The sequence below is a fragment of the Mustela erminea genome, chromosome 10, assembly GCF_009829155.1.
Source record: "Mustela erminea isolate mMusErm1 chromosome 10, mMusErm1.Pri, whole genome shotgun sequence".
In the NCBI taxonomy this organism is placed as follows: Eukaryota; Metazoa; Chordata; class Mammalia; order Carnivora; family Mustelidae; genus Mustela; species Mustela erminea.
Window position 1 is genome coordinate 5025856 of NC_045623.1, and position 21349 is coordinate 5047204.

A 21349-nucleotide genomic window follows, 5' to 3' on the forward strand; every position below is an offset into this window, starting at 1 on the left:
GAAGAAAAGACAAGTGTCCTGTGTCCTGAAGGTTTTAAGGCATTTGACAGGCTTTCAGTTCACTCAGTCTCCCCTATGTCTATCCTTAAATTCTTTGACTTAAGATTTCTACAAAAGTACCTTCTACACAAATTACCTCCCTCCACCATCAACAGATGTATCCTGATAGATTGACTAACCCTCTTTCAAGCTTCTTATTTCATGACCATTCTTGGCGGTTCTAATTTTTCATCTCACCAAGCGCATTTCATCCATTTTTTTCTACTTTTTCTTCTTCTTCTTCTTCTTTTTTTTTTTTTTCCATTTGACAAACAAGAGATCACAAGTAGGCAGAAAGGCAGGCGGGCGGGGGGGGGGGGGGGGGGGGGGGGAGGAGCAGGCTCCCCGCTGAGCAGAGAGCCCCATGCTGGGCTCCATGTGATGCGGGGCTCCATCCCAGGACTCTGGGATCATGACCTGAGCTGAAGGCAGAGGCTTTAACCCACTGAGCCACCCAGGCCCCCTCTACTTCTTTTTTAAAAAAGTTTTTAGTTATGCAAGCTCTACACACAAAGTGGGGCTCAAACAAACAACCCTGAGATCACGAGTAGCATGCTTTTCTGACTGAGCCAGCCAGGTGCCCCCATTTTTTTTCTACTTCTGACTTTTATTTTCCCATCCTGAGCCACTGCAGAGGGAGGAAAGAGAGAGAAAAGTAGTATAACCTCACCTAGGTAAGAATGGCATGATGGTTAACTGACAAAGGATGTGTAGTATGTATCTGTGTGTGTATGTGTGTGTATAAGAGTAATCTGAAAAACCCAGCCTAACAAGTTATGAACATGGTAACTATCTTAATCTGCCCCCTAGACTTCTCAGTTTTCTTTCTGCATATATTCTTATTATTCCTCACTCTAATGGGAGGTAAGGGAACAGCCCATTCCACTCTTTCTCTTGGTTTCCCCCAATCAGAATAGGTGAAATCAGAAAATTACCTAACGATGTGTGATATAAGGAAAAGATCAAAATATTGGGAATCAAAAGACCTATGTCTGAACCCCTCTTTGCCATCTCCTAGCTTTAATTTTGAGCAATTTATCTAGCCTCTCTTAGTGTCCATTTCCTTATCTGTAAAATAATAAAATCTAGTCGTTGTGATTATTAAATAAGACAATGCACTAAAGTATACTGCGCAGTGCCCGACATATAGTAAGCATATGGTCATTAAATGTATTCTTTCCTTGTTTTAGCTCCACCGCCCATTGCATGTGATCTTGGACAAGTCCCGTAACTTATTTATTTCCTCATCTCCATCCATGAAATGAAGTCGTCAGACAAATAATCCCTAAAAATCCTCTTACTCTGTCTACAATTCTCCTCAGCCTGACATCCAGGCCTTCCCCCGCCTTTAGTAACCGCCCCCCTGCCCCCGCCCGCCCCTGCCCGCCCCCGCCCGCCCCCGCCCGCCCCCGCCCGCCCCACTGCAAGCTTCGTTCCAGGGGTCTGGCTTGCTTTCCAGTACTCCCCACAGGACTGCGAAAAAGCGCCCAACATAAGCTTCTCGCTTATAAAGAGTATCGCTTTTTGTCTTTGCAATTGGTTGCCCAGAACCTCCGCCCTCCTCAATGATTTGCCTATGGTAGAGCTGGAGCCCTCCAGTTCCCGCCCAGTCTCTGGTGATTGGCATAGAACCGGGCTCGTCCCCGCCCCCTCTTGACTGACGGCTGGGCCCCAGCACCGCCTCAGTCCCTGGGCGCTCGCTGGAGGGGGTGGCTGGGACCGTTAGCTCGCCAGGCTGGCAGGCCCGGGCCGCTACTCCACTGGCGGCCGGGATGGAGACGATGCGAGCACAGCGGCTGCAGCCTGGAGTGGGCACCAGCGGGAGGGGTACTCTGCGAGCGCTTCGGCCCGGAGTGACTGGGGCCGCGGCTGCCACCGCCACACCCCCAGCAGGGCCCCCGCCCGCACCGCCGCCCCCTGCACCGCCCCCGCCGCCCCTGCTCCTAGCCGGGGCCCCTGGGCTGCCGCTGCCCCCGGGCGCCGCCGGCAGCCCCGCGGTGCTGCGGGAGGCTGTGGAGGCCGTGGTGAGGAGCTTCGCCAAGCATACGCAGGGCTATGGCCGAGGTGAGTCTGCGAGTCTGGCCTCCTGCGGGACACCGTCTGTAAAGGAGCCTTGCTCCCATAGTCCTCTGGATCGCTTTTTCTGGCGCAGAGCCCTCACATGCATTTCCTTTTGGGGAGTTTCCTTCTGGGCTACACACACACACACATACACACACGCACACAGGCACACGCGCGCGCGCGTGCGCGCGCGCGCACACACACACACACACACGCACACACGCACAGGCTCATACACACGTCTCACCCACTCCCCTTTATTGAGTTAATACTGTATTGCTACTATATTCTCCAGGGACCCCTTTTTACAAATACAGCCATCTTTTCTTCCCACCCTTTTCTCCTTCAGAAATGGAATTCTTCCTGTAGCTTAACATCCCTTTGCCTTTGAGGACCAGTCCCCATTGTGTAGGACCCTATCCTTTATGTCAGCTTTAAGACATTTACCATCCATACTCTCCCAATCTTTCTTTTGTGATCTTGGCAATTCCTGGGCTCCCCTATTGACTTATTACACCTTAATCTTTTTTTTTTTTAAGATTTTTATTTTCTTAAGTGATCTCTGCTCCTAATATGGGGCTCAGATTTACAACCCTGGGATCAAGAGTCAGATGCTCCACAAACTGAGCCAGTCAGGTGCCCATCAGCCTCCTTAATCTTGACTTTTGAATTATTTTCTTACTTATCCTGACTCTGAAATTTCCAGTGCAACTTCGGATTTGCTGGGGAGTTAGGTGATGCCTTCACAAGTCACTTATAATTGTGCTTTTGAATCTGGAACCATACTACTGAGCCCACACCAGCTTCCTATGACTTAGTATCTCACTTTGGTGTCTTTTTTAGTATGGAGCCTCACAACTCTGGCCTCTCTGTCTGTCTGGCTCTGTTTTCCTGGCCCTTGCCCAGGAACTGAGGATAAATCCCAGGCCTTGGCTCTTCAATGTTAAATTCTGTGGAAATGAGCCAGGCAGAAACCCTATTTCCATTAGAAACCTTCATTTTACATATGCCTAATTTCTAGGGTTTCTGAGAAGGGGAATGTGAGGGCTTTCTTTGTTGTTTATGTTTAATCAGTGCATATTTTCCTGCATTTGAGCTCCAGATTTATAGTGTAATAAGGAACACAATATAGTGAGGGGTGTGGGATTCAAAATGTAGGTCTGGCATTTCTGAGGAGACATCACTTCTTTCTGCTTCTTAAGTCCTGCCTGAGCTGAAAGTGACTATATCTCTAACTTTCTAGTAAGACAATAATACAGAGAAAGGTTGTAAGGCCTTCTCAATGGACAGCAGTGACTTTTTTTCCCCCTCCTATGAAACTAGCGAAAAGAGCATATGCGGGTTTTGGAGTCAGACAAATGTGGATTAAATCCCAGATTAAATCTCTGTCACTTGCCAGCTATGTTTTTGGGGAAGTGACAACTTCACCACACTTCAGTTTCCTCAAGTGTTACAAGGAGAATTAAATGAGATATTACAGCTGACATGTAATGGGTACCTTCTATAAATGATAAGAATTGCCTCAGATTTGTTGGTTCATTTTCTTGGAAAGAACAGGTCTCATTTTATCCCATTCTTCAATTCAAACAGTGTAAACCCAAAGATTCCTATGAAAACAGATTTTTTTAGCTCCATTTGTTAGATGTGCCCAATAATACGTTTCCCATTATTTTCCTTTTGTTCCTCAACATTTTGAACTGCTACCATGGGGCTGGCACTCTGCTAGGTGCTTGGAATGCAAATGCATGTGATTCTGAAATTCATCATGAAGAAATATCATTATTTGTCTAGTTAAATTCCTAGATTTAACAGGGCTTCATGATGGAACTGTCATCAGCTATGGTCCTGCTGCTTCCAGTCTTTTTAAGTTGAGACCAAGGGAAGGTCTTTTCCTCTGGGCATCAGAGCAGTCATCCTCACAAACCATTCCTCTTAGAAACTTACAGGCATTTATTAGAATTGTAGAGGAATGAACCATTTTTCATGTCTGTGTTACCTAGAGAGCCTCTGGTTTGGCATCTAAACTGAGTGTCCTGTAAAACCTTTTTCATTTCCTTAGACAGGATGAAGGAGCAAGGGGATTTTACTGACAAAGAGCAATCAGTCAGGCTTCAGACTCTGAGGCGAGGCCTTCCTCCAACCTCCCTACCTCCCACCGCACTCCCCATTTTTTCTGAGTTTCTCATTTCCAGTCTGGGTGTCCCGCCAGTACTTTGGGAGAGTTTGGCAGATAGTTCAGCTTCAGACAAGTAGAATCTCTGCCGATTTGGCTCAGAAGTCCTTCACCACATGGAATTGCTTATTCTGCTTCGATTAATAGGCAAAACTGCCATTGGCATGTACCCATGTACCCTTGTGACTGATGGTCTGGTATTTGAGGGCTGGCACTGTTCCCCTGAGTATAATTTACTTTGATCTTTGCCCAGACCTTTATCTGATCCAGCAGGGCTTTACTGTATCATCTGCAATTCACATCCTCACCTTCTTTCTGACTGCTTCAAATTTACCTTTTCTGCCTTTAGATTTACCTGCATCCGTATAGGACCTCAGCATTCATTTTAAAAACACAAAAATGAAACTATTCTATTATTTCATTTGTTTCTCCTATATCTCCCCCTCAAAACAAGCACCATAGTCTCCACCAAGACACATATCTAGCTCAGTACACTGTAAGTTTTTTTTTTTTTTTTAAGATTTGATTTATTTATTTGACAGGCAGAGAGGCAGGCGGGGCGGGGGGGGGGGGGGGGGGGGGGGGGGAAGCACGCTCCCTGCTGAGCAGAGAGCCTGATGCAGGGCTCTATCCCAGGACACTGGGATCGTGACCTGAGCCGAAGGCAGAGGCTTTACCCCATTGAGCCACCCAGGCGCCCGGATCTTTTTTTTTTTTTTTTTTTTTTAAGATTTTATTTATTTACTTGACAGGCAGAGATCACAAGTAGGCAGAGAGAGGAAGGGAAGCAGGCTCCCCACTGAGCAGAGAGCCTGATGCGGGGCTTGATGCGGGGCTCAATGCGCGGCTCCATGGGGGGCTCCATGCGGGGCTCGATTCCGGGACCCTGAGCCGAAGGCAGGGGCTTTAACTCACTGAGCCACCCAGGCGCCCCAGTATGCTGTAGGATCTTAATTAGCTTGTAGTGCATAGGGTTTGAAATCATTGTACCTCACCCCGTGAAACAATGGCTGTGTGATTGCGGATAAATCGCTTAATCTCTCTAGGCCTCATTTACTTCATTCATTCAACAAGTACTTATTGATCACCAGATGCAGTGGTGAACAAGACAGGTACTCCGTCCCTATCTTCATGGAACTCACAGTCCACAAGTATGTGTGAGGGTTAATGGTGCAGTAAGGCAAGATAGGGCAATTGACATAGGGTCAGCTTTGAAGCAAACAAACATTGATTCTAAAATCCTGGTTCTGCCGCCATGGCCTGTTCCTTAACTTGTTCACTATTTTTTGTTTGTTTGTTTTTTGTTGTTTAAGATTTTATTGTCAAGTAATCTCTACACCCAACATCGGGCTCAAACTCAAAATTCCGAGATCAAGAGTTGCATGTCCTGCTGAATGAGTCTGCCAGGTGCCTTCTTGTTCACTTTTTGCAAAATGGGTATTATAATACTTACCTTGATAGTTTAGTTTTGTGTGGATTAAATGAGATAATGAGCACATAGTTGGTACTCAGTGAGTGGTTGCTATTATTATTATGCTTTTGGAAACCCTTTGAAAACTGTAGGTGAGAGGTATTGGTAGCATTCGCATTTCCTTTGCCCCTTTTTGCACGTGGCATGTAGTCCCCGTCTAATGTTTGACAACTGGCAGTCACTTTCCTTGCTCTGTAACTTCTGCATTGCCCTCTTCAAACGCATCATTTCAGAATTATTGTTCTCCCTTTATATCACAGTATGGCTACATCATTGGAAGTTCTGCCCAGCTGCTTCCCTAGGTTGAACAAATGGATCTTGTGTGGCATTTTCTGTTTAAGTTATTGTTCCTTTTCATTGGAATCACAGACAACTTCTTTGTGTACAAGTGATTGTGGAGCTAAATTGGTAGTCTGAATATTTCCATTTGGGGGGATGTTGGATTAGACCCTGTATTAGTTTCCTGTAGCTGCTGTAACAGATTATTGCAAATTTGGGGGTGCTGTTTACCACAACAGAAATTTATTCTTTCACAGTTCTGGATGCCCCATCTCAAGATCCTTAATCGCATCTGCAAAGTTGTTGCCACCTAAGGTAACATTCACAGTTTTAAGGATTAGGGCATGGACATCTTAACAGGGGGCATTTTTCAGCTTCCCATAGTCCTTGTCATAAGTCACAGTCATCTTGCCATCCCTCCCTTCAAATGAATCTATGCACTGGGCCATCAGGAGCACATTCTCTTTTAGCCCAGCATCTCCAGTTACTTCTAAAAAGCAATTGTAGTTGTCAGATGTGTCTGTACTACAGACACAGACCTGCTGACCCCTTGATTTTGGCCCATCGTTACTTCCGGACTTCTGGCCTCCAGAACTGTGAAAGGACACATACACACATGATTTCATTGTGGGTTTTAGGGGGCTTGTGAACTCCCATGAAGTTCAGTCATGGACCTGATCTTGGACCCTGGGTTAAGAATCCCAAATTGGAAAGAACCCTGGCATCAGGATGTCTGAATTCAGTCCCTATCTCTGCCACAGCAGGTGACCTCAAGCAGGTCACTTCCCCTTTTGTAGCCTGAGTTGGACTAGATGATCTCTGAAATCCCTGTCAGCTCTAAAGATCAATGAGTCTGTGAGCAGTTTCAGATGAGGATCACAATTAATTGCTCTTCTCCTGATCATTCTGCCCAATTTCCCATTTCATCCATTTCTGAAACAAGTCTCCCCATTTCCTTTGGCTTTGAGTAATCATTAAAAAATAGTCCTGTGCTGTGAGCCAAGAGAAATTTAACTGGCTATAGACTGGACATAGGCTTTTTAATAGGACCTTCCCAGTTGCAGTGGTTTCCTCCCCTTTCCCTTTATTTCAATATTCTCCCTGTTATGTGCATGTCAGGAAAGCTGTCACCCAGTGCATTGTGCTAAATTGTCTCAAAGAGGGAACTGGGGCTGAAAAGATCTCAGTGGAAAGAACAAAAAGATGGCTAAGCTTTCTGGGCCCAGTGACCTTTGAAGAGCCCCTGCCAAAACTAAGGGTGGGAAAGACAGAGTTTCCTTTTCATGCTGCCTTTTAATGGAAGAAGGAACACTGTAAGAAGTCAGATACAGGGTGTTAGGAAAGAGCTTGTGCGCCTTTCACACCGCTGATGCAGGGAGTGCTTGCTTCAGTTGCAGAGCAGGTGAGCTAACGGTTGTTGCTGGCAACAAGATTTTGGATGCCTCCTTGGCCGGCAAAGTGTATTATTCATCTCTGCATCTCGAATGCTCAGAATAGAGCTAGGTACATATTATGTGCTCACATTTCTGCCTAATGTGTGTGTGGCAGCTATGAAAATGTGCTATTCATATCTCCTGCTGCAGGGGCATAACTGACAGCCTTAAGCTGCTGTCCTCTCTGTGTCCATCACCTCGTGTGCACTGAGGCCACACATCCTGTGGCTGCCCCCGCCCCCCAATCAGTGACGTGGCCTAGCAGGGACATTAACTCATGCACATCCTGGTGATATGTGGATTTCCTTTGGCTTGTGGGCTTCCCACTGGCCTGGCCAAACCTTTTTTGGAACTGAGCTGCCAACTGAGATTCTCACATCCAGACCTCATTCCTTCCCACATCCCCTTCTACAGGTGTCAGACCTTCAACATTGTCCGAAGCCTCTCCTGTCTCCTGCTTCCTCCACAATAAATCTCTTGCTTGTCTGTCCCATCTTGGTGTCTTCTCCTTGGCAGACCTAAACTAACACACTATAAAAGAATGAATAAATCCTTGTAACTAAGAGCAGAGAGGGCCATGTTGGGGGATATGGGAGAATGCACGTGATCATTTATTATTATGAGGCTCTTGTTAAAGCCACTTGAAACGTTTGGAACCCTGCAGTCAAAGTGATCCTTTCCAAAGGAAAACTGATTTCATCCTAAACCCTTCAATGGCTTCCCGCTGCTCTTAAGATAAAGCCAGTGCTCTGATGAGGCCTGCGAGGTTCACTTTGGTCTGGTTCCTGCTAACTTCTGCAGTCTCACTTGCATTACACTTGCCCTCACTCTCTCTTTTTGAGCCACACTTGTCCCTTTATTTGCCATCTTCTCTGCTGCTACAGAGCCTTTGGATATGTTGTTCCTTCTGTTCAGAGCTCTATTCTCTCACCTTTTTGCCTAGTGAATTCATACTCATATCTGTACTTCAATATCACTTTGTCAGTGTAGCTTGCTTTGATCTTCTCAACGAGGTCAGATGCCCCCATAACATTTCCCATCATCTACCAAACTCCCTTATAGTGCTTATCAAGGTTTCAGTTTTTCATTTGCTTGAGGGTCTCTGGTTAATCTCTCTCCTTCTTTAGACTGTAAACTGCATAAGGAGACAGAACAGGATATGGTTTTGCTCACTATTGTCGCCTAGCATCCGGCACGTAGTCTAGCACAGAGTAGGTACTCAATACATAATTGTGCGATTATTGAGCCCAAGTATTGGGGAAGGAGGGGGCTGTTCTGGAATACAGTATTTTGAGTCTGGTTTTGAGTTTTGAGATTGATTTTACCCTCATACGTTAGCCGATTACTGTTTGACAGATGGTGGCAGAAGTCAAGAGACTTCCGGGTCACAGACAGAGGACTTAATTACTCACAGTACAGCAGGTAGCATAAACATCAGATTTGTTTGCATCAGCTCCCCTTGCCTCCCACATCTGATGCGAAGGGTTCAGGTGCATGCTCCTGTAGGCCACGTGTTGCATTACAGAAGAAGAACAAACACTGAGCCTGGGAGTAAGCAGGCTTGTTCTTTGTCCCAGAGGAAGACGTTACCTCATCCTTCAGGTTTCTTGCTGCAAACACAGTCCTGAGAAATGGCCCAAGGAAAGAGCAACCAAATCTTTAAAATCTTGGCATACCCAGCAAGATGGAAAGGAGCATAAGAGACCTGTGAAGGAGTGTTCCTTCAAAAATCACTTTTACCTAGGGAAATCCTCAGAAGAGACATTCTTGCTCTTGCGCTCGATCTCTCTCTCTCTCTCTCTCTCTCTCTCTCTCACACACACACACACACACACACACACACAGTATAGTATATATCTACACATAATGTATAACATTCCAGGATGGAAAAGGAATCTGGCTATGGGTTTCCTCACCAGAAGCATAGACCTGTGATGGCTAAAAGGGCCACATTTCTTTGAGTGTCAGTATTGCACAAAGGTTAGGAACATTGACTCTGGAACCAAGATAGTCTGGATTTGAATTCATACTCTGCTACTTTCTAGCTGTTACATCCTTTTTTTCAAAAAATATTATTTATTTGTTTGAGAATGAGAGAAAGAGAGAGAGACTGAGTTGGGGGAAGGGGCAGAGGCAGAGGCAGAGGGAAAAGCAGGCTCCCTGCTGAGCAGGGATTCCTCACCTGCCTGCCAATGCGTTGGGGGGCTGGATCCCAGGACCCTAGAATCATGACCCAAGCCGAAGGCAACCACTTAACTGACTGAGCCACCCAGGCACCTCTAGCTGTTACATCCTTGGGCAAGTTATTTAACTTGCCTGTGTCTCATTTCACTCATTTATAAAATGGGGGCACAACACACAGGAAGAGTTCAGTAAATGCACTTCTCATTGTGCTGGTGATTATTATTCTAGGCCCCCTGACCAACTGTGGAATGATCTAATGGCACTTCATCAGGCAGGGATAATGGTCTGCTGACCTGGAAACTCTGCCTCCAATATTTTAGTTATTCTGCTTTGGTGCTTAGGACTAATCAAAATGTGAACCAGAGAGGTGGGGAGGGAGGCCAGGCATATACTGGTCTTACTATGCAAATACCTTAATCAGAGTCTAGGTTTATTAATTTAAATGTTTTTAAGTGGTGATAAGGAGCTAAGGCAGGTTAGACTCTTGGTATACGTACAGCTGGCAGATACTGTCTTGAAACATAGAACCACTCATTGCTGAACTTAACTGCTTCTCTTTTTGTAGTGAATGTGGTGGAGGCACTTCAGGAATTCTGGCAGATGAAGCAGTCCCGTGGGGCAGACCTGAAGAATGGTGCTCTGGTGGTTTATGAGATGGTTCCCTCCAACAGCCCTCCTTACGTCTGCTATGTCACTCTGCCTGGGGGAAGCTGCTTTGGGAGTTTCCAGGTAAGAGTTGCAAGTAGGCAGTAGCAAAGATAAATGCTTGGCTGCTAGTAGTGGTTTTCTCCATCACTTTGGCCATTTTTTGGTGTCTGAAATCACATATTTGAGCACCTGAACCAGTTCTGGGCACATCATTCTGGTAAGCCTCTGAGGTTCATTTAACCACAAAAGAACCTCAGTAGCTTATCTTTCAGCCTACAAAAAACCACATCCACTTTGAATTGGATCCCTTATGAACAGGCCCTTTCTCTGTGTATCAGACTACCAGCACCTAGCCCATGTTCTAATCTGGCCATCCATCTTCCTGCCATCTCGATTTGAGAACACAAAATAGTATTCCTTGCCCACAGGGTTTCTTCATAGGCAATTACTAAAAGAAAGCAATGTTTCAGTTCTTTAAGAGGTCAAAGGGGAGGCACTATGTATGGTGGAGATAGTACTCATCTAAGAGAAGATCCGAATTCTTATTTTCCTCACTGCCAGAGAGGGCAAGTCAGGTAAATTCTCTGGGCCTCAGTTCGTCCATCTATAACAAGAAGGAGATAAGTTAGATTATTTCTAAAATCTTTCTAGTGCTAGCACTCTACAGTTCTGTGAAAGAACTGTGCTATAGGATGATGAACAGTGGTTGCTTTTATAGGGTAATAAGAAATTTGACTAGCAGTCTTTGTTGGCTTCCACCATGACGTACTGTGGCCAGGGCCAAGAAGTTGCAGAAGGTGTTGGTGCAGTCCATCATCCTCATCTCCAGATACTTGCAAAATAGATCTCAAATTCAGGTGTGGCTTCATAAGCAAGCGAACATGTGGATTGAGGGCCGTATCATTGGTTTTGATGAGTACACAAACCTTGTATTAGAGGACGCCAAAGAGATTCGTTCTAGAACAAAGTCAAGAAAACAACTGGGTCAGAACATGTTAAAAGGAGATAATATTACCCTGCTCCAAGGTGTCTCCAAACTAGAAACGATCAGTGAAGTGAGAAATTTTTTAGAAGACCACGTAGATTGCTTTTTTAGAGGCCCTTTGTTAGAAGTATAGTTCTAAAACATTTGTTTGTATTGTTTTGATTACCTTTAAGTTATTACCAGAACACAATAAATACTGTGGGATTGTTTTTTTTTTTTTTTAAAGATTTTTTATTATTCATTTGACAGAGAGAGATCACAAGTAGGCAGAGAGACAGGCAGAGAGAGAGAGAGAGGAGGAAGCAGGCTCCCTGCTGAGCAGAGAGCCCGAAGCGGGACTCGATCCCAGAACCCTGGGATCATGACCTGAGCTGAAGGCAGCAGCTTAACCCACTGAGCCACCCAGGCGCCCTGTGGGATTGTTTTTATTTAAAAAAAAAGAAGAGGGCTTACTTTGGCAGCACATATACTACAACTGGAACGATACAGAGCAGATTAGCATGGCCCTTGTACAAGGATAACATGCAAATTCGTAAAGTATTCCACATTTTTGAATCATTGAACGCTGAATAACTAATGATGTACTGTGTGCTGGCTAACTGAACATAATAACAAAAGAAAGGAAAAGAAATTTAACTAGTATGAATATTGTCATCAAAGATGGATTCTTTGACATCACCCATAGGAAGGTAGCCTTCTGAAATGTCAACTTAGAGTCTGAATAGGAATTTAGAGGAGATATCTGGTAGACATTTTGTTATGTTTTATGGTTTGTATAACCCTTTGTCAAAGTTATAACCCCTGCTGTGTGCTTCCAAAGCCCCTTGAACTTCCCTTATCATGTCACTTATCACAACATATCATAATTGATTATCTCATCTAGTGGATTATGCTTGGTGGAGGCAGAGATAGTATCTGTCTTCTTTCTTGTTCAAGTTTAAATCCTTACTACCAACTCAGCACCAGCCCAGCAAAGAGTAGGCACTTAATAAATCCATGGCATGAATGAGGGCCATTGTGGTTCAGCTCCTGCCTCAAACAGAAAAGTCCTAAGGAGACTTCATTTCAAACACAGTGACTAAATTTTTTCCCTCAGAGACCCAGCCATTTCAGAGAAATAAATATATGCTTATGATGACTAATGTTTATACTTTCTCTTCTAGAGAATAAGATCTTCCTTCTCTCAGGTCATCTTATTACTAAATAAGGATTTGATAATTTTATGGTGATGTCCATAACTGGACCATCATAGTAATTTGATTTCTGTTCCCCACCCCCAAAGAATAGAATTATCTATCTTGGCTTCTTTTAGCTTATATCTCTTATGTCCATTTTGGCAGGTGAAATTTCTCCTGGTGGTTTCTTTATGGACGACTTTTCAGGAATAGCACTACACTGTAGAATGAACAGCAGGCTAGTGAGTAGAGACAGGCTAGTGAACAGAGAAATTGAAGAAGATGACTTAAGGTTAATGCACCAACTACCATATTCTGAGAGACCTGTCAGCTCAAAGAAATCGGGAGTTATTGATACTGAGGGTAGTTAATCAGTGAACATATGCTGATCGACTTTTAAAAACTGTAACATTACTTCCTTCCTTTCCTCTAACCCTAATCATAAATGACAGAGGCCACAGAGGCCTTTGAGGCTGCCAGTGATGATGAATTATAAAGGAATATTATAGTGCCTGGGGATTTAAGGTTGAGTGATTTAAGACTTCTGAAAATCAGACTTGTTCTATGATACCCATGTTGAATATAACATAAAAAACGTGAATTAACTTTTAATTTTTTCTTGGTTTGTTCAGGTCAGCTTCCCTTCCCCTTGTCACCCCTCTCCTCTTTATTTCCACTGGGGGGGAAAAAGACTATAAATTCCTTCTTCAGATCTTGGACTCTATTCAAGGATAGCTCATTGATTCACGACATTACTGGGGGAAACGCCTGCTTGAAGCTAAAAGCAAAGTCCAAGAACCCCAGATGGGTGCTTCTGGTAGAGACTAGAGGTCTTGTCTGCAGAAGCAACCTAGACACAGATTTGTTCTGCTCTTAGGGTATCCAGAGGCATGAAGACAAATCTTGCCTGTGCACAGAACAGGAGAACAAGATAGAGATTTTGAATGGGCTGGGCAGAATCTGGCTTTTGAGTAATGAATTCTGTCGACAGTTTAAACGGGGATATCTTTTATATCCAGTGATTATGTGCTGACTTCAGCAGCCTTCCTCATTCTGCATTCAATTTGGTATGAGCTATCGCCATCTCCAGTTCCTTAATGACTTCAGGATGTTGAATCAAAATTATGTTTCCAAATGCCTCAACCATTTTACGTTACAAACTTTGGAGGGTGTGCTGAATGAACTGATTTATCCAAAGACTGTCCCAGCCTCTTCTTTCCCAGTGTTTCCCCTCCCACCATTCCTTCTGCTCTCTTAGATATACGCATGGACGTGTTTTCTCTTTCTCTACTCTGCCTAGTTTTGCCCTACAAAAGCTGAGGCCCGGCGGAGTGCTGCAAAGATTGCACTGATGAACTCTGTGTTTAATGAGCATCCTTCCCGAAGAATCACTGATGAGTTCATTGAGAAGAGTGTCTCTGAGGCTCTGGCATCTTTCAATGTAAGTTACTGGGAATTGAAAGGAAGAAGAGTGGGGGTTGGGAAAACTGGCTGGTTGGGAAGTCTTGTAAATCACTGGGAAACAGAGCAGCAATTCTTTTCTTTCCTGTCTGTACCTCCTTCTGTTTATTCTCTATCACTCTTGTGTATTATATGTTCCCTATGTCTCAATCACTGATTCTGTATGTATGTTTATGTTTTTGTTGCTATTTTTCTGCTTTCATTGTGTCTCTTTGGTATCTGGAAACCTTTAATTCAAGATCTATGGAATTTTAGAGATAATCCAAAATAAAAACTGAGCTTGAATTCTACTTTTCTCAATTTTGGTGTAAGAACTTACTCCCTGGGGTGCCTGGGTGGTTCAGTGGGTTAAGCCTCTGCCTTCAGCTCAGGTCATGATGTCAGAGTCCTGGGATCGAGCCGGAATTGGGCTCTCTGCTCAGTAGGGAGCCTGATCCCCGTGCCCCCCGCCCTGCCTGCCTCTCTGCCTACTTGTGATCTCTCTCTCTGTCAAATAAATAAATAAAATCGTAAAAAAAAAATTACTCCTGTCTTCCTCCAATGTTTGTTTTGTTTGTTTGTTTGTTTGTTTATGAAGGCTTTATGCCTGGCATGGAGCCCAGTGCAGGCTTGAACTCTTGACTCTGAGATACAAACTTGAGCTGAGGTCCAGAGTCGGTAGCTTAACTGACTGAGCCACCCAGGCACCCCTGGGTTTTTTTGTTGTTGTTGTTATTCTTTTTTTTTATATGACGGTTCTTATTGCCACTTGTCTCCCTTAGTTCATCTATTAATAAAGAACACTTTATAATATAGTGTCATATTTCCTTTTTAGGAATGGGGTGGATAATTTATTTACTCTCCTCAAAAAGGATGTCTGATCTTTCAAGTGGTGATGATAATGATAACCACAGCTAATCCTAATTGAGTATTTACTTTGTGCCAGGGACGATTCCAGGGGATTTATATGTATTTTATCTCATTTGATCATCACAATAACAGCTGAGGTAGAGGAACTGTTTTTACCCCTATTTTACAGATGAGGAAACTAAAAATATGGAAGTGCAATTTTGCCCGAAGGGATGTAGCTAGGAAGTGATAGAGCCAAGACTGGAGCCCATTTGGACTTACGATTTTCTAGCTCAGGAGTACATCTTAGAAATGAATGCTGCCTTCTTTCTTCCTTTCCACAAGTTCACTGATAGGGTGATGAAGTTCTCTGTTTCTGTTCTCTTTGAATTTAAGATGTAATTACATGTACTAAACCACTTTGATTATCTGTTCATGTATTTATTAGTGTTGAACACTTTATTTTATTTTTTAAAAAAGATTTATTTATTTGACAGAGAGAGAGAGACAATGAGAGCAGGAACACGAGCAGGGGGAGTGGGAGAGGGAGAAGCAGGCTCCCTACCGAGCAGGGAGCCTGGAGCCCGTTGTGGGGCTCAATCCCAGGACCCAGGACCCCGGAATTATGACCTGAGCCGAAGACAGATGCTTAACGACTAAGCCACCCAGGCACCTCTGTTGAACACTTTAAATCATAAATTGGCTTCCCTCTGTTACGCAGGACCCATATAATTTTCTCCCATTTCTCTTTGCCCCAGTCAGCAGTATCTACAGGGAATAAAAACAATTTTTATATTAATCAAATTCAATTAAAATTAGGAAAGTACATTTATCACTTTGCATTTATCACAGTACATTTATTAAGTCACCTAATGTATTATACAATGAAACATTAGTTTGGGTTATAGAAAGCAAGGGTTCATCATTTTGAAATTATGGTTCTACTAGTTATGTGACTTCAAGTAAGTTCCTTAATCTAAATCTCAGTTTCCTCATCTGTAACAATTATACCTATCCCATAGGATTATTGGATAGAAGAGCATATATTCAAGCACTTAGCATATGTTACTTGTTTAGATGCCTTTGGATGCAAGTAATAGAAAAATCTCACTTCAAACTGACTTAAGGGAATAAATCAAGAAAGGAAATTTATTCTCTTACAGGATAGGAAGTTCAGAAGTAAAGATTTCAGGGCTGGTTGATTCCATGGATCAAGAGTGTGAATGTCGGAGCGCCTGGGTGGCTCAGTGGGTTAAAGCCTCTGCCTTCAGCTCAGGTCATGATCTCAGGGTCCTGGGATCTAGCCCTGCATCAGGTTCTCTGCTCAGTGGGGAGCCTGCTTCCCCCTCTCTCTCTCTCTGCCTGCTTCTCTGCCTACTTGTGATCTCTCTCTGTCAAATAAATAAATAAAATCTTTAAAAAAAAAAAAAAAGAGTGTGAATGTCATCATCTACTGGCCTAAATTCTTTCCATCTCTCCGCTCAGCCATCCTCTAGATATTGGCTTTGTCCTTGGGCTGGCTTCCCTTAGGGTGGAGGACAGCTACAGAATTTCAGACATTAAAACAGACATAACTACAGTTAGAGATGGAAAGAGACCATTTTTCTTTTTCTTTATTTTTTTAAAGTAGGCTCCACACCCAACCCAATGTGGGGCTTAAACTCAGTACCCTGGAATCAAGAGTCACATGCTCTACCAAATGAGCCAGCCAGGTGCTCTGAAACTTCTAGTATCTCTTCAGTAGTAAGGAGTCTTTTCCCAGAAACTCTCTGGCCCAGAAACCCTTCAGCAGACCTCTCTCCTACCTCCCAATGGCCAGAATTCCCACCTTAAAACCAATTACAAGCAAAAAAGGTTAGGATTTACCCAGTGGAATTAGAGGATAAAATCATTCTTCCCTGAGAGAGACGCATGGGAGATGGGTAGGTACTGGAACAAGATTAAGATTCTGTAGCAGGGGGTGCCTGGGTGGCTCAGTGGGTTAAGCCTCTGCCTTTGGCTCAGGTCATGATCTCAGGGTCCTGGGATCTAGCCCTGCATCAGGCTCTCTGCTCAGCAGGGAGCCTGCTCCCCCACCCCCGACCCTGCCTCTCTGTCTGCCTCTCTGCATACTTGTGATCTCTGTCTGTCAAATAAATAAATAAAATCTTAAAAAAAAAAATAATGTTAAACCACCACCAAACAGCACAAAACCAGAGCCAGTATCGGAATGTATTTGGATTGTGTAACTGGATACCCAGCCTAATGTAACAATGTACCACATTTTATATAATTGGAGTTTTAAAAATTTTTAATTTTTAATTTTTAAAAAGATACTTATTTACTTGAGGGAGAGAGCACAAGCAACAGAGAGGGGCAGAGGGAGAGGGAAAAGCAGGTTCCCCGCTGAGCAGGGAGCCTGATGTGGGGCTCGATCCCAGGACCCTAGGACCATGACCTGAGCTGAAGGTAGACACTTAACAGACTGAGCCACCTGGGCACCCCAGTAATTTTTTAATTTAATTCTTGAGACAATCTTAGGAGATGGATCTGTGATTATTCCCGTTTTACAGATGAGGACACAGAGGAACAGAGAAGTTAAATGAACGATTTCACCAAGGCTTCTCGGCTACTAGGAGATCCAGTCCATGTTCTTAACTTCTTTACTGTACTGTTTTTTGCTCAGGATAATGTATCTTAGTTGTACCCTTACAGGGTCATGTCACCAATAAGATACAAGAGGGAAATGTCCAAGAGGCCAAACTGCTATCCAGAATTTACCATGCTGATAGCTCCTACTGTTTCCCTTGAAAATGCATTTGCCCAGTTACCCTTTAGGCTAGCCCAATCCTGTATGCTGAGCTCACTCTGTTATTTTTACTAAGTCAGGGTTCTTCTCTCTGTCCAGTGTTCCCTCTTTGTAAGATAGGAAAAATTAGATTGGCCTCTGTCACCTGAGTTAGTATGTGTGTTGACTTTGGAGTCCTCTAGGTCTGTGGTGACCAGAATAGCCATCAGCCACCATGTAGCTTTTTAGCACTGTAAGCATGAAAGAGACATCAGATTTTGAAATCTTAGTATAAGACAAAGAATGTAAAATATTTCATTAAAAAGTTTTATGCTGGGGCGCCTGGGTGGCTCAGTGGGTTAAAGCCTGTGCCTTCAGCTCAGGTCATGATCCCAGGGTCCTGGGATCAAGCCCCACATTGGGCTCTCTGCTCAGTGGGGAGCCTGCTTCCCCCTCTCTCTCTCTCTGCCTGCCTCCCTGTGTACTTGTGATCTCTGTCTGTCAAATAATAAATAAAGGGCGCCTGGGTGGCTCAGTGGGTTGAGCCGCTGCCTTTGGCTCAGGTCATGATCTCAGGGTCCTGGGATCGAGTCCCGTATCGGGCTCTCTGCTCAGCAGGGAGCCTGCTTCCCTCTCTCTCTCTCTCTCTCTCTCTCTGCCTGCCTCTCCATCTGCTTGTGATATCTGTCAAATAAATAAGTAAAATCTTAAAAAAAAAAAAGAAATTCTGTAGCCATTTTCCAAAAAAAATAATAATAATAAAATCTTAAAAAGTTTTATGCTAATTATAGTTTAAGATAGTATTTTGAATATATTAGCTTAAATAAAACATGCTCTTAAAATTAGTTTTACGTGTTTAATGTGGCAACTAGGAATTTTTTTTAAGATTTATTTATTTATTTATTTAGAGAGAGAACTTACAAATGCTCGCAGGGGGCTGGGCGGGGGGCAGAAGGAGAGGAAGAGAGAAACCCAAGCATGCTGTGCTGAGCGCAGAGCCCTGCGCAGATGGATTCCACAACCCTGAGATCTCGACCCAAGCCTAAACCAAGAGTCAGACATTCAACTGAGTGCCCCACCCAGGTGCCCCTAGGAAATTTTAAATTAGGTTGGGGGCTTGTGTTATATTTCCCCTGGACAGTGCTGCTTGAGGCGATAATCCTGACTGAAAATCTATTTATCTTTTCCTTTCCTCTGTTACAGGGCAACAGGGAGGAAGCTGACAACCCAAATACAGGGATTGGTGCCTTCCGATTCATGCTGGAATCCAATAAGGGCAAGTCAATGTTGGAGTTCCAGGTACTTTTCCACGTACTTCTCTGACTCTGGTGACACAGATCAACCTGTGGATAGATACTAATCCCTAAGTCACTGATACTCAGTTGAAAGGGAAGGGAAAGAAGGTTAGAATATTTTTCAAAATATAAAGACCTTCCTTTCCCAAAGGGCGTATCAGAGATGGTATGAGATGCTTGCATAAATACATTTTGTAAGAGGTTCCCCATGTAATTCTAATGCAAACTCCCCATATAAAATCACTGTCCTTATGCTTCATATCTTCTTCCCCCAGGAACTAATGACAGTTTTTCAGCTGCTGCACTGGAATGGCAGCCTTAAGGCCATGAGGGAAAGACAGTGCTCTCGGCAGGTAAGAGGTTCTATAGGTAAGTGCAAGGAGTGTGGCAGAAGAACTATTTTGAGGGGGCTGTTGTTAGAAATAAGCAGGCCTATAGTTACCAGGTTGTGAACACTGAAAGTTTCCCTTAGAGGGCCCTCTTCATTCCTATCATCTTTTAAATTTAGATCTTAGCTGTGATTCTTTTGCCGAACTTGCTTCTTCCACCAGAAAGTTCCCTTAAGAATCTCCTTAGAGGACTTAAATGCAAACTTCAGTTAGGACTTCAAGGTTAAGAGTTCCAGTCCTGGGGCACCTGGGTGGCTCAGTGGGTTAAGCCTCTGCCTTCAGCTCAGGTCATGATCTCAGGATCCTGGAATTGAGCCCCAGATCGGGCTCTCTGCTCAGCAGGGAGCCCGCTTCCCCCTCTCTGCCTGCTGCTACTTGTGATCTCTCTCGCCGTCAAATAAATAAATAAAATCTTAAAAAAGAAAAAAAAAAAAAGAGTTCCTGGTCCTGTTGGGCCAATGTGGTGTGAACCCGACATTGTCAGTGATCTTCATATTCCTTTCCCCTTCCAGGAAGTGTTGGCTCATTATTCACACCGGGCGTTGGATGATGATATTCGCCACCAAATGGCATTGGACTGGGTGAGCCGGGAGCAGAGTGTGCCAGGGGCACTGTCTAGAGAGCTGGCCTCTACTGAGCGGGAGCTGGATGAAGCCCGGCTGGCAGGCAAGGAGCTGCGCTTCCACAAGGAGAAGAAGGATATTCTCCTGCTGGCTGCTGGGCAGTTGGGCAATATGCATTCTTCTAGCTGTTAGGTGTCCACTCACATACTCCCCGTCCTCTCTCGGCCCTTTTTTTAATAATGTCTTTTCTAAGACTTAGTTGATTTCTGTACATACTTTCTCAATTTTATACTTTAAATATATATATATATATGTATATGTATAAATTCTACACTTGGATTCCTATTTGCTGAGAGATCCCTTTTCTTCTGGTTTTTGGATGTCGTTTCATTTGAAACATCACCACTCCACTTTGTAAGAAGAGGAGGCTGTCTTCAGAGCTTGTTGGCTCTTACCCTTCCAGTAACTCTGTGTAGCCATTTCAATAGCACAAGATGATTGACAAAGTGTTCTTATAATATGACAGGGAGCTTGAATAAGGATTATGTGCCCTACCCTCACTCTCATTCCTTTCTCTTGGATTCCAGACAGGGTATGAGTATGAGCTTTTGGCTTTGGTTTATCTTGAGCTGAGCCTACTTGATAGAGTTGTTCCTCCAGCAACTAGATATTTCCTAGCCTAGACTCCCCCTACCCCACCACCACCACCTTATTCCTTTTCTGCCTTCAAGTGGTACTTCACTTTGAGGCTGGTATCTTATTGTTAAAACCATTCCTGAGAAACTTCCCAGAAAGAGGAGAGGACTTATAAACACACCCATAGGTGTTTATCACCTAAATTACCTCTGGGGCATAGATAACATATCAAGCTGGTCCTGGAGCTTCCCAGATGAGCTTTCTCCCGAGAGGGTCAGTGTTGAAGCTGCTTATCTTCAAGCATTCCTGTTTCTCTCCTTCTCCCCCGCTCACCCAGCTTAGCTGAGTCCAGTATTAGACCTTCCTGCCTGCTGAAATTGGTAGAAGGGAAAACATTTCCCTACTCCCACTCCTCCCATCATTTCACTCTTTGGAAACAGCTGTCCTGTTTGGTGAGGGCCATGTTCCTCTCTCTCCCTCAAAGTTGCTGCTGTGTGCTACCTTAGATGTCCATGGATTCAGTTGTTTTCTCTCTTTTCTTTCTTCTTCTTCCATGTTGATTCTTAGAGCATGAGTCAATCAGGAAAAGGAGCCTAGCATTATGGCACTTCCTAACTGGACTCTTGGGAGACTGTAGGAGGGCGAAGAGGCTCAATGATCAACTATTTGTGTTTTTAAGATTCCCTCTCCTGGTGCCCCCCCACCCCTGCCCCTGTCCTGGGTAAATAGGGGAGAAATGATGGGGAGTACAGCTGGGAGAATTTTTTGTAGGTTTCTCAAAGACACACTTCCCCTTGTTTCTGTAATCTCCTTTATATTGTATTATAGCTCAGTGCACTTTCTAAAATGTGCTTGGGACGTTTCATGTTTCTGCAATTGGAATTTCCATTTAATGATGATACACTTTGTTTTTAGAAATAGTTAGGAAATAGGCCACAATTTTCTCTTTTGGACCAGATAGG

The 21349-nt window shown here is 43.9% G+C and overlaps 1 protein-coding gene, 1 long non-coding RNA gene, 1 other non-coding gene and 1 pseudogene across 4 annotated transcripts; all 4 read left to right on the top strand.

Moving 5' to 3' along the window:
• The first annotated feature begins 1693 nt into the window (after positions 1 to 1693).
• LIX1L (limb and CNS expressed 1 like) lies at positions 1694 to 20096 on the top strand. 2 transcript variants are annotated; one of them, XM_032361320.1, is made up of 6 exons: positions 1694 to 2103; positions 10206 to 10369; positions 13749 to 13889; positions 18708 to 18803; positions 19075 to 19168; positions 19701 to 19853. In XM_032361320.1, the coding sequence occupies exons 1-6, from the start codon at positions 1812 to 1814 to the stop codon at positions 19736 to 19738; spliced, it is 825 nt and encodes a 274-aa protein (XP_032217211.1). In that variant the 5' UTR covers positions 1694 to 1811; the 3' UTR covers positions 19739 to 19853. The 2 variants fall into 2 exon arrangements, with proteins under 2 accessions (XP_032217211.1, XP_032217210.1); XM_032361319.1 differs by having other exon boundaries at positions 1695 to 2103; positions 19075 to 19152; positions 19701 to 20096.
• LOC116600888 lies at positions 5171 to 8982 on the top strand. Its single transcript, XR_004289844.1, has 2 exons — positions 5171 to 5680; positions 6281 to 8982. It is a non-coding gene; the product is annotated as an uncharacterized LOC116600888 (long non-coding RNA).
• LOC116600887 lies at positions 11049 to 11447 on the top strand (annotated as a pseudogene).
• Positions 11719 to 11825, top strand: LOC116568328. The gene has a single exon (XR_004276552.1). It is a non-coding gene; the product is annotated as a U6 spliceosomal RNA (small nuclear RNA).
• Positions 20097 to 21349: the final 1253 nt, after the last annotated feature.